General features: G+C 40.9%; 1 protein-coding gene across 5 annotated transcripts in view; it reads right to left on the reverse strand.

Moving 5' to 3' along the window:
• The window catches only part of LOC140535468 (E3 ubiquitin-protein ligase Midline-1-like), a 65,656-nt gene that overhangs the window by 17,211 nt on the left and 34,449 nt on the right, over window positions 1-13,996 (reverse strand). For 3 of the 5 annotated variants that reach the window (XM_072656859.1, XM_072656857.1, XM_072656860.1), the window contains exons 2-3: window positions 10,847-11,603; window positions 1,799-1,894 (exon numbers count right to left, since the gene is read on the reverse strand). In XM_072656859.1, coding sequence (XP_072512960.1) covers window positions 1,799-1,894; window positions 10,847-11,542 — 792 coding nt within the window. In that variant the 5' untranslated portion in view covers window positions 11,543-11,603. The other 2 variants (XM_072656858.1, XM_072656861.1) reach the window with 2 other exon arrangements.

Here is a 13,996-nt window from a genome sequence, read left to right on the forward strand (position 1 = left end):
TTTGACTTTGACATGAATTGACATGAAAGATATTTACCTAAAGAAATGTTCCAAAATGACCACAAATACAATCTTTTTACATTGACTTCCATTGAAAGGTTGCTATTTTGGAGATACAAGTTTTTTGCATGCCAGCAGCAATATATTTCTTTAATGTCATTTATATGTCATGTCATATCACTGCTGATGTACTGTGCTTTAATTGGATTCTTCAAGGTTATTTCTAACATTTATAACAATCTAACATTGCAGTGGGGACTGCTCCCACTTCCAGCTTAATTAAATGTGCATGCTGACATTACACACTGCCCCATGCATGATGCACACGCAAGATCCACAGTGCAAGCTGTAAAAAGGGCATGAGCGTGTGCGGAAACGTCAGAACTCAACTCCGGTGACCCAAATGCAACACAAAAAAAAAGAGGACAGGCTCTTCATCTTTGTGTTTACTCTCCTAAATGCATTATTTAAACACATCCGATTTGCAGTCCCGTTCTGTTCGCGGTTCTCCTTTAGGCCTGGAACTCTTCAGAAATGCTTTAAGGTGGCTGTGGCAGAGGTGTTACCCTCGATTTCTCCTCTAATCCTATTGCTGTGTTTACGAATACAATGGGTGTGAATTCCTGTAGCCAATAATTGTGTTATGGAGGTTGCTGCATTGGAAATGATCAAATAATAACACTCCCAGGTCACTTACTCCAGATCCAAACTGGGAGTAAGTGGAATTTTACTTACTTAATCTTTTAGGTCAAGTGAAAGCAAATGGGCATCAACCTCGTGAGTAAGTTTGACAATTTTAAATAAGAAATAAAAGGATAAGACATAATATATCAAAATATCCCACTTATTTAATAAAGCAATCAGTGGTGGGCAGTGCAGATAAAGTGCAGCATTTTAAATATGTGTCTCCGTCTCAGATGATATTTAATGTAGCATTAATAAAGTTTAACAGTTGTTATTTAATACAAGTTATTAATAACTCATTTTTGCAAAACAAATGCAAAAATCCGACATGCTTGTTTTAATTGAACTGGTTCTATTTTTAAATTTTTATTTTTTAATTGAACTGGTTCTATTTTTTCCTAATTATAAACATTAGTATTAATTCTAGTATTATTAAAAAAATAATCTTTTACAAAATGTAAAAGTACAACTCAAAACAAGCTGCTTCTCTACAAGGACGCCATTATTTCATATTTAATGGGAATTATGTATTGGATTCAATACATATTATGTTTCAGATATAATTAAATATCTGTGAAAAATCAGTGGATCAAGATCCTCTAACCCTAAATTGGAAAAAAGCATTACAGCAACTATAATTCCTCTAATTTTCTATATTTCACCTCATTTTTTTCAGATTAGATTAGTTGCAATAATAATATTTTTCAGAGCAAAGAAGAGTTTTATTTCAAAGGCTTTTTTTAAATATAGAATATAGTTTAAAAATGTAACAACATGCTGAAATACTTGGCTTGTTAATTAGGCTTGGTTTACTAGTCATGTAGAGCAGAGAACAAGCGCACACACACACACTCACTCACACACTCTCTACTCATAACTGCTACACATTGTCAGTTCACTTATATACTTATATGAACAATTTGTCCACTTCTGAATCTTTTAAATTCCAGCCCGGCAACACATTTACAATACAAAAACACTTCAGAGCACATACATGCACATTCTCTTAATTTATGATCATACAAAACAAACTTTATTGTATAATTGGACATTAAGCATACACACATGACCCTCTTAGACTCAGCCGTGAAGATCAACAGCGAATGCCGCTTACCTCCACATGTTGGCAGGTTTGGATTAGTTTCCCCATCAGAGATTCCAGCTCGTTGTTCCTCTTGATCAAACTGCTGAGGTTAGAGTCCAAAGTTTGCTGTAGAAAGAACAACAACAACAAAAAATGCCTGAGCAAAGATCAAGTTTTGGGGGAAAGTCTTTCCTAGAATCTTAAAAAAAATAACTTACCATAATTTAAAAAACAAAATAATAATAATTAAAAATAAATAAATAAATCAAATTGCAGTTGCAAAAGCAGGCATCGGACTGTAGTTCGCGAGCGCCTTAGCTGGAGCAAACAGCAAACAAACTGAACACGTTTACAGACTTCCTGTCCTATTTTTCCTGTATGAAGCCTTGTCACTTTTGGTTTTTGGAGATTGAACCACTGACCTCGGGGCACTGTCTCTCTGCCCGATACCTCCTCATTGCGACCGCTTGTCTACAAGCTTAGATTCCAACAGACTCGACTGGAATAACCTCGACAAGGAATGAGGCTCTCTTGAGGGAGGAAAAAAAATAGATATATAAATAAGTCGACCCACTCAACCAGCAAATTGAGCATCAATAGCCCCTTTCTGACATCCGGGCTACCTATCAAGTGCAGCGTCTTTTACGTAAGATGTCAAGAGATTGTTTAGTTATTTATTTATTTTTCTTCCCCCTCTCTCTCTCTCTCCTTCTCTTTGCCCAGAAACAAGGATGCTCTGTCTCCTTTATTTTTGCATGCCGTCCTATTATTGCTCCATCGGGCATGTTGAGCCACAATGGGATGCAGAGATTAAATTTGCCCAGCAGGGCCAGTGCTGTACCGGTTAATGGACGAGCCCTCAGTGCTGGGACGAAGCGAAAAGGGCTTCAAGTTCTATAGCTAAGGCTTCATCAGTGATGCTAAATATAGATTCTGTTATCAGGAAGGGATGCATTGCAAGGCATTAACATTGTATGGCATCTTGCAAAAGCATGCTGTGAGGCACATGAACAAGAAGAGATTTCCATTTTAATGTCTGGGTTGTGGGACAGTCATGGCCAGTTCTCAGTGGGCAGATTTCCATGCATATTATCTATCAGCCTCATGATCCAGCAAATTATTCTATGCTGTGGGATATTTGTTATACCATACATATGTCTGTTTAAATGCACGGTAAATTCTAGTGACAAACACTGTTGCTTTTCAATTAAATACATTTATATGTTTACATTAATACAATTAATCATTACCATTAGGGTTGAACTTTACCCTGGGAATTAATGGGTAATTATGGGAATTAACGGGAATAAATGGGAATAAAATGGGAATATTCAAAGCTAAAGTTGACACTTACATATAGTTACTATATTCTTGGCTGAAATATTTAGATATGAGACCAAAACGACTGAATAGCAAAGCTGCTCCTCAATCCCAGGCACACTGCACATTAGCCAGGGCTATTGAAACCACACCCCCTGCATGCACTGTTCATTCCTCCGTCACATGTACAGCATATGTCCAGATGATTTCTAGAAACTTGACACTCGCCACTACTGAAAACACACATTTGGACCAAAGAACAACCTAAAGTCAAGTACGTTTTGACAAGGTTCATATTTTTATTGACAGTAAAGGCATTAAAACATTTAAGCAACTGTTGAATCAAGGTAAACCAGAGAAGCTTAATGAGGAACTTAATTTCAGACTAGTTTACCAAGGTTAGCAAAGAGGTTACCAAGGTTAGCATAGGCTCCCTGTATTTTTTTGCCTTTAAAGGGTTTCTGTAACCATAAAATAATACTTATTAATTATTTATTTAACATTTTGAAGACCATAAGAATGCTATTTGGATTTTCAATTAAAGAATTATGCATTTATAAAGTTCTGCTTGCAACTACCTGTCATAGTTATTATTTTTATTATGTTCTCATTTCTGCTGTTGACAAAAAACAGTACACTGATGATGGTGTATGATGTAGTTTAGTATAGTAGTATTACTATAGTATAGATATATTTTAAATTATCCAATATTTTCTATAAATTCCCACAAATTCCCATACATTTCCAAAGGTCCCAAAGGTCCCCAAGTGCCCATGGAAAGTTTACATTTTGGAATAATCCCAAAGTTCCTGAGTTAAATGTACTGGTAATTTACTGGAAATTTATCAAAATGTTTTGACCCCTTTGCAACCCTAATTACCATACAAAAAAAGGGAAAATATCGTTTAACATGCAGTTGAACTGGGTTTATTCAATATGTTGAATCAGACATTATTTGATGCAAAGTTTAGTTTACTGACAAAGTTTTAGTCGAGTAAACAAAGTTTAATTACTTGTTGCCACATGAACCAATTTTTAGGTTAAATTAATGCAATACTTTTTAACAATGTATAATATACAAAAACATATTATAAAAGACAGTGAGTGGGTTGATCCTGGTTGTATATACTATAGACTATATATAATCACTTTAGAAGCTTGTTTTTTTTGTCATAGCTGACAAGCTGGTTATATTACAAGCGCTGCTACATTTGGTCTAAAATACTTTTATTGTTTTTGAAAAAATTAGCTTGGCAACAGAAAGTTGTTTTAAATGATTAAAATCATGGAAGTAATGTAAAATATGCAAAAAATAAACAAACAAGCAAGCATTTGTGCCACTTATATGTTTCTATTGCTATTTGTCTCTAGTATTAACACAAGCCTTACAATGTAGAGTGAATTTGGCTCATTAGTTTTGGATTCAGTAACTACAGTAGTGAGTACTTAATCATTAATGTATGTTAATTAGTACTTATTGAATGATTAGTAGGTACTGAAATTATGTTCAAATTACTTTTTATAATAAGGCTGAGGTTCGAGGGGTTCAAGTACAAGTTATTTATTTTTCAGTAGATATCTGTGAGGAGATTAGATACAAGCTAATCCAGTTACATCAAAAAGGGACGGTAATGGAAAAACAAGTGGAAAAAAATGAGACAGAGAAAATCATTTCGCTGTGATAAAACAACACAACACTGTGGGATAAAAACAGATGCAGATATCTCTATTTTTTTTCTATTTATTTTTCTATATTATATTTATTATTCCTTTCCTCAAGCAGGGGTTTATGCTGCTCTGCCCATCTCTGTCTAACTGGCATCTGTATGCTTTCTCTATGGGAAAGTTAAAACTGGGGAAACGATTAGATCTGACGTAATTTATTGAACACAGATTAAAACAGCAGTGGAAACCTACTTAATGGTGAGGCTTCGGTGAGGTCCACAACAAGTGTTATTTTTAAAGGTCTCAGTCCTGCCCTTACTTCAGACTGGGTCTGTTTTCTGTAGTCACTCACCTTCAGTCTTTTTTTTTTTCCACACCCTATGCAATCTGCCTTTTACTGTGTGTTTTAAGAGCAGTATGTCTGATCTGTGTTTGGTCTGTCCAGTTTCCTCCCTCATAAGGACGAGTGGCATGTGGTGTTCTACATTTTGTGTCCGGACGTCTAATTCTACCCAGCTGCCTTTCTGTGAGATAAACACTATGATTATGTTTACTCTTCGAGACAAGCAGCTTTGAGCAATGTGTAGCACCTGTGGTAGCACTCGTGCTAAATAAAGATAGAGAGAGGAACAATCATGCGCCACAACCAAAATGAGCCAAATGAGTTGGAATTGGTTTAGACAGAGAAAACAAAGCTGATGAAATATGATTTCTAAAGCCATGGCCTTGACTTACTTATAACCTCATCATCTCGCATCTTATTGGTTTCCAAATCAATGCTCAGAGCCAACAAAATGATGATATCACGAGGGTAAGGTCAGAAACTGCCTGAAATTGTGGACATTGTTTGGTGTGCGAGTGTGTGTGTGTGTGAGTGAGTGTGTGTCCCTTAGGAAGGAAGCCTTTATCCCAAACCTGAGATGGAGCTGTGCCAGATGGTTTCGGAAGAGAGCGGTGCTCTAGTTGTGAATTGAATTTTCCACTCAGTCTATTTCACTGTTTGAATGCGACCTTCCAGAGTCCAGCTGGCTCCTAATTTGTATCGGTCATGTTGAAAATGGCAAACGGATCTCGAGACCCATCATAATTCTTTCAGGTTCAGTTTAATTCAACGCAGAGCTCTAAAATCTCAGAGCAGTCGCAGCTCAGTGTGCTGCTTTAATCAACATGGCTTTCGGCTTTATCCTGCCTTCTGCTCAGTGATGACTATATAGCTCATTTCACAATCGCACATACGTCGTCACATTTCAGACGGACCAAGTACAGTATGTTCTGATTGTGTTTTTTTTTTGTTTGTTTTTTTTCTGGAGGGTCCAAGCTACAACCAGATGTGCTAGAATGTGTCTGTTTTAACAACACATCAGAAATGAAATATAAATATAAATACATAAATACATTACATACATAAATTGACTTGCTCTACTTGCTTCATATGTACCTAAAACAAACCTCCAGTGGTTATTTAGGGGGTTGCGTACCAGTGACCTCTGACCTAGGCCCGTAGACCACCAAGAAAAGACAAGACTATTTTTGGCCATTTCCTTTTGGTTTCCTCCCCTTCCTAACAACATTGTGAACCATTCTCAACAAGACAAGGATGAGTCTGTGTGAGGAGTGTCTATTCATGACTTAAAAAAAATAGAAATGACAGTTGTGCAATTTAAAAACAGTCTAAATACTACTAAACAAACTAAATTTAAAAAATCTTTATCACAATAAATGACAATAATTATATCCAACATTTGTTTATTTATTTATTTATTTATTTGTAAATTTTTCTCCATTTCTCCCAATTTGGTACTGCCAATTAACCCACCCATTCATAGCTGCCTCTAGCACTAGCAATGCTGGCAACACTAGGAGGTGAGGACTACATGCAAAGCTAGCCACCGCTGTTGATGCGACATAGCTGGACGTTCCGTCCGGCTTGGAGTAAAATCTGCATCAGCTAACCATGCCTATGCCGGACGACGCCGCTTTGAGAGTGATAAAGGGGGAGAGCATCATCTCCCCTCCCAGAGAGAGAATGGGGAACTGTGTCCTCTCGGACTCCGGCCACTGATGGCAAAGCGGCATGTCTCTGGATTGGAACTTGCGAGCCCTGGACCGCTGTGGTAGCGCATTTGACCGCTGAGATGACTGGCTAGCACTTTTCTTCGCCATAAATGTTTTGCTGGCCTTTCTGGACGATGTGTTGCAGTTTGAGTGTCTGCAGTACAGTTTGTTGACTTTGTTGAAAGACAAACTCCAGTTTACTCTGCCTTTAAAAATAAGTGTCTTATAAATCTGAGGTATGAATTATTTTAATGATGACGGGTCTGCTATACAGAACAGAATGTGATCCATAATGCAAGAGGTTTTAGTTGATGTAGCCTGTAGTTCTATTTTTGTTTTTCCACAGCACTAAATAATTCACAAAGACATGAACAATGATAAAATCTGCAGTGCTCAAAACTTTGCTTCTAAAGGATAGACGCACACGTCAGTTTATCTTTCAGCCATACTTCAAAATGTATTCTTTTCTAAAATATGTTTGAAGACATCACCAACACCGCTCTGTTATCATGTACACAATCAAGGAGTCTGTTTCCAGCAAACCTGCCCTGAACCTGTTCAACTTTCACTGGGCTAATCTAGTCTAATCGCATTGGCAGTTTTGGGGTCATACAGAATAACAAGGTCTTAGCCCTCCGTTCGGGCTGAAATACTCCTGCCAGATGGCTGTTCTCCACCCAGGGCTCTGACAGGTGTCCTTAATGCCTGTACAGTTACAGTGAGAATCTACACAACGTTCACCTCTAATCAGTATTATGTCCTTTGGATTCAGAAATGCTATTGGAAACTGTACTGTTGCCTGGCGATTGTTAAATTCCCTTCACCAGCTACCTTCGTTCAGGACACATGTACTCATATATATTCCAAATAATGCTTCCTTCAATAGTTCTTTGAGCTCTGCTATAGAAGAACTGTATTTGGTTCCATAAAGAACTAGAGTAATAGAGATGTGTAAATTGGTAGGGAACCAATTCTTTAGAGCTTTAAGGATGTTTCTTCACATTTAAAGCACCTTAATGTTTTAAGAGTGCTAATGAGTGTATTCCGCTACTATAAATTGCACCCATTGCTGATGCAGATGTGCAAATGCACACAATCGGCTTGTCTATTCCCTGTAGAGAAGTGCCACTAACAGACTAGGACTCTCTGGAGCAGATAAACATGACCTTATTGGCACCATGCCTAATGCCAGACGTCAGCTAGAGGGGTATAAAGCCTCCCAGCGTGGAGCTGTGGAACTGTGTTCGCTGGAATGATGGTTGGTGAGTTGAGGAAAAAGTGAGGTGGTGATCACCCAACTACACACTTGTCGCTGAATGCAATCAAATTCTCACACCAGTCCAGTGGAATCTAGTAGAAAGCCTTTACCTGACAGTAGAGAGGGTCAACTCTTGCTTGATGCCCTTGATTTTGGAGGAAACAATGAATGAGCATGTGTCCCAATACTTTTGTCTATATAGTAAATTAAACCAGTAGGGTTATGTGGTAATAAATACAATGCATTTGTGCCAACTTTCTGTTTTAGCCATAACTCAAAGCTGCAAGATTGATAAGGGGGGGGAGGCATTTCCCAGTAGGGCCTCCCACTACCACAGCTATGCTCAATTAAACACACTCGCTGTGGAGAGAGCAATTAGAACTGCTTAACCTGAAACACAGAGGGGTGCTTCAGCTTGCTGCTTTTTTTTTTTTCTAATGAGGCTGGGAGGTGGGCCATTTTTTTTTCTTAAGCAGTAATAGTGGAAAATTAAGCCCCTGGGCTTTTGCACTCATGCAGTTTATGTCTTCCTACCATGATTAATAAGCATAACTATGACTATCTGACTCCACATTAACATGATTAGGATTTTAGCTCTTAGTAGAGTTACCATTAACAAATTGGAAAATATCCACAGTGCTTTTTTTTCCAGCGGCACTAGGGTATTAATATCAGTGGGCCACCACTGATATAAGGCAACATTGGGCCTTATTCATCCTTCAACCATCCTTGGTTAAATTTACAGGGAAGTGTAGAGCTGTGAACAATTCAGCGATGTAAAAATGCATCATGAATCTGATGCAGGGCCTGATCTTACACCCTGCGCAAGGCGCTGTCGCGATGCTCATTGCTATTTTAAACCCAGACAACAGTCTATTTTCACACCTTCCGCCTGCGCCGTTTAAATAGCAACGGTGCTCGCAAATATGTCTATGCTGATGGGAGTGGTGGTCTCGAAATGAGGTGTGTTCAGGTACATGATTGCTATCTTGGCAACGGACAACACAGGAGAAAACAACCTAGGCAGATGTCAACAGTCAGACGTTCGGTGCTATCTAGGCAGTGAATTGTCAACACAGGCTTAGTCTTAGTACATGTCTTTCGAGCCGCGTAAGGCATACTTTTTTCCATTATTACGCTAGCAAAGACACACTGACACGCCCTAAATTAAGCAGCACGGTTCATAGCTCGCCTAACGATCCCTAAAATAGGGCCCATAGACAATTTATCTTTTTATTTTTTTTTATTTAGAATTTTTCTTAGGAAATTCAAGAAAATTCTCAGAAAGATGGGACCCAGTGCTCCTTTCACAACAGCGTTTGGTTTCCACTTCATTTTAGGAACAAATCTCATAAACATGTTCTCCATAATCTGACCGTCCTTCTGGGAACTACTTCTCTGCCCATTTTAATCTGCTTCAGCTGGCGATGCTAAACATCTGGCCAAGGCAGACATGGTGAGTGCTCTCGCACACGCTCTCTCTCTCTCTGTGGGGTTTAAGTGCTGGACTTATCCATCCTTAGATGGCTCTGTTCTGACCTAGGGCAAGAACCACTGCACCAAGCAGTAGCCTCTTATTACTGTTGACACTCTGTCACTTCTCATTTGTTATTTTCCAAAAATATCAGCTTCTGTGGGTGTTCTTGCAGACATTTAGAAATGTTAGGCCGAACAAAACTTTTTGTGATGAATGCATCGTTCGACAGGACCCTCACAGCGATTTGGGCTCAGCTGTATCTGGTGCTAATGTTTAAAAGGGGGGAATGTCATGTTTTGCCTTTTTAGGTCAAGGTGCTGTGTCATGGCAGAGCTTTGATGGTAATTTTTTTTGTTTGTTTATTTTTGCAAAGATGTATTTTGTCCTATATTAAACAATAATCACCACTGATTGTGGCATGACTTGCCTGATCTGTACCCTGCCATCCAATAGCTCATTCCTTTTCGCCACGTATACAACAGAAATGGCCAATGTACTTCTGTCTAGCTCTAGCCAATCAACATACAACAATTAGAAACAACAGAAAAGGTCTACCCACTCCCATACGCTACGCTAACTCAGCCAAACTAGCTCATTCATTCATCTGCCTTTAAGATGGGATGGGGGGTCACTGATTGGGGATGTCCTTCTCTGAAAACAGGTCCAGCGTAGTTGCGAGTGTTGCGAGTTTGGTGATGTGTTGAGTTTAAATGAAAGGGAAAGCAAGCAAATCTGGATGAACCAGTCTGTTCATTATGCATGAAAACAGTCGAAGACACTCTTAAGACCGTTCATTCGACTCTCTATACTCTCAAATATGCTGCTTCTGTATCTGTAGCCGAGCTAGCCAAGCATAGGCTAATGAGTGGGCCACAGATCCAAAACCATGAGGAAATTAACTTTGTCACTCAATGTGAGCCATATTCATCTAATCTTATATAAATGGACTTATAGTCAACCAGACTTGAAATGGAAAGTTCTGTGGTGAACAGAATGGTATTGTGCTAACTATAGTATAAGTATTTTGTAACTGTCAGACCAACAGTTTAACATTTATTAAATGTTTGATTCACTAAGTTATCAAACTGTGAGCAAACTGAACTTTTCTGTATGTTTTAGGGTTTTAAAAATAGCGCAAGATGAGATGATAGAGAAGCAACGTAAATGCAGGACCCTCTGCACTACTTGGGCATCTTTGGCTATTCCCCATCATGAAAAAAGTGGATACCGCCCAACCCCGCTGTGGGTAAACGCAAAATTACACGTTGCTAAATTCAGGTCCAAGAAAAGATTTTCAACGTACCTTCAGTTTCTCATAGCGTTCGCTCAGTGCTGCCACTTGATGGTCACGGTGGCGGCCCACCAGCTTGCAGAGGGAGCAAATGAGCTGCTCATCGGTCACGCAGTACATGTTCACCTTCTCCTCCTCATGCTCCAGGCACTGCAGCCCGCGGAGGTGCGAGTCCGGAAGGGGCTCGATGAGGCGGTGCCCTGTGAAGGGCTTCTTGTTGGGGTGGGTGGCACGCAGGCACTCCTCGCAGTACGACACCTCACAGGTGACGCAAGTCTTCACCGCGTCCTGTGGCGGGTCCTGCTCACAGAACTGGCACTGCACCAGCTCGGGGGACGGAGTGGTGGTCATGGCGGCAAGAGAAGAAGGTGGAGGACGTCCCTCGTCGCTCGGTGAGTTGGGCCCACTGGTGGGCAGAAGCAGCGTGGTGGCGGACGACGCCCTCTGGACACGGTCGATGATGTTCTGAAGGGTGACGTTGCGCTTGAGTCCGTCCAGGCCGCGCTGTGGGCTCAGGGCGATGACATAGCGGCAGGTGGGGCACTGGAAGGCGCCGATGGACTCTACGGACTCGCTGGAGGCACAGTGAGAAAGCAGGATGCGCCGGGCGCAGTTGAAACACAGGCTGTGGGCACAGGGTAGCAGCAGCGGGTCCTCGAAGAGCTCCAGGCAGATTGGGCAGGTCAGCTCCGACTCCAGTGCGTCCATCCTTTCAGGCGGAGCGAAGCGGGGAGGGCGTCAGCGAAATCCAGGGAAGCCAGGCAGCTATCTGTAAAGGGGGGTACATGGAGAGAACGGGACGAAATTAGGTTAAACTGGCTTGGGTGTTGTCAAACAGAATGGGATGAGAACTGACACAACAACAGGGGGGCTGTGAAGTTTCACACTGTGGCGTGGTGGAGATTGACAAGCTCGACACATTTCCATTGTCCCATTGTCCTCCAACAGTGTGTGCTGGAGTTCTTTTGGGTTGTAGCGAGTCTTGTATAGTGTAAACTCAAGGGCTAATGAAAAATTGCTGCTTGTCTGGGGTTTTTTTTGGGCAGTAGCTCATCTTTCCTCCTTCATGTCCTGCTGTTTTAGAGTGCCAAAAGATTGTTTGCATTCTTCTTTGGCTCTTACCAGTTCATACATACTGTCTGAATTACGACATGTGCGAGGAACCTCCGTAACAAGCCCAAACATGGTTCTTATTTAACCATAATGCTTTCTCCCCTGGCCAGCCAAACAGTAGGTCCTTTGTCTTGAGGGCATCTGATACTTTCCCTAATTGGCACATTCACACCCCACCAGCCCACATCTACCACATACCAAATCCTTAACCTCTGCATAAACCCTGTACTATGCGGTTAATATTCAGATGTACCAGGCAAAAAATATCACCAAGCTTTTACTGGAGGAGAGACCAGAGTTCCTGGTCTAGCGCTTACACTGAATTTTATTTCACTCTGTTTGTTACATGACTGTAATGTACAGGTTTAGAAGAATAAAGTGCAGTTAGAAAATTGCAGTAAGGACTGTGCATACTCACAGACACTTAGTATGATTAGTTTTTTGGTATTTTCATAATTGTATGAGGTAGGACTCAGATGGGACTTTGGAGTACTGAGGCAGCTGCCATTGTTTATGGTGTTTTACAGGCTAAGATAGCGTCACTGACCTACATCCTAGTTGGGCTCTTCTGCTTTGCTGCTCTCCCTGCTCACGCTCTGGTCTTTTAGATTTGAAAATAAATGATCTCCACAACCGTCCTCACTGAAAGGACCTTCATTACATAGATTATACTGAATTGGAAATTGTACTTTGCATTAAAATACATATATTTTTATTTTTTATGTAGATTCTCACTCCATCCATAGATAATATAAATATTAATAAATAAACAGTTTACTTTCACAAATATGATGCAATAAACCTCAATCTGACAGTAAATACATGTTATTGAAATACCCACATATCCCACAACTGCAACAAAGAAACGCAGCAGTTAAAAGTATGCAGTCGTAACTCAACACCTCATCTCGACCTGCTGGCTCTCCAGAGAAGTGATTTACTCCCACACACATGTTGACTTTGATAAACACACACTTGTCCACACACATACACACACACACACACACACACAAGCGCACGCACATTTTTCGCATGTGTTTTCGCTTGTACCCACCAATGGATTTCGCCTCAGACCACACAGTGGAGACATCTCTCCTGACGAGAAAGACCAACGACCTGAATCGAGAACGCAGCGAGAGTCTCATCCCTTATGTAGACAGCCACTCGTCTGGGGCAACTTAACAGCCTGCATCATTCCAGCTCGCCCCCCTCCAACCCTCCTCCCTCAATCCCCCCTTCCATTCCAACTCCTTCTCCCGGTGGCTTAGGGTCCCGGGAAAGCAGGACGCTAGTTGTGACCAACGTCAGTTTCGGCCTGTCGCTCGTTCCACACGATGCAGGGAGGAAAAAAAAAAAAAGCTTTGACCCGACAATTCCAGGAAAGTCAGTTTCCTCCACCCTGAGCCGTGGGGGGCGGGGGGCGGTGAGGTGTTGTCAGGAGAGTTGGGACAAAGCTGGGTAGTGCAAAAAAGCTGCGAGCATGCCCCAGCGCGGAAAGTGGTTCGGTCACACACATGCTTCGGCGTGTCTTTGGATATCCGAAGTTGAAGAACAGAGGGAGGGTAGGAGTGTTGCCCAGTGCCTATTGTGTGCAAGTGATGGGGCGAGGGAGAGGAAAAAACAGCAGGGATCCATGTTGGCACACACACACACACACACACACACTCGCTCGTGCACACACACACACACAGAGAAGTGAGTGGCTTTCCTGTGTTGGGGGATTTTGCAGAACGCAAGGGAAATGGGAGTTTGAAGAGGGAGCCTGGAATCATTGACGGTGGTGGAAGTTTGTGAGGCCTTTTTTTTTTTTTTTTTTTAACACTGACTGACAATTAATAAAGGAATACATAGAAATGCAGGGCAGGTTTGGAAAAACTGCACCTATACCTGAACTAAAGGGAGGTCAATAAAAGCATTGCAAAGTTTTCAATGTGTTAAATATAGTCGCAGATGTTCGCCTAGCATTTAAGTTGAGGGTAAATTATTCTTTATGCAAGCACACCCTACACCTAACCTTGACCTAAACCATAAAAGGGCAAGGCTACGCAA

Source organism: Salminus brasiliensis, chromosome 15, assembly GCF_030463535.1.
Source record: "Salminus brasiliensis chromosome 15, fSalBra1.hap2, whole genome shotgun sequence".
In the NCBI taxonomy this organism is placed as follows: Eukaryota; Metazoa; Chordata; class Actinopteri; order Characiformes; family Bryconidae; genus Salminus; species Salminus brasiliensis.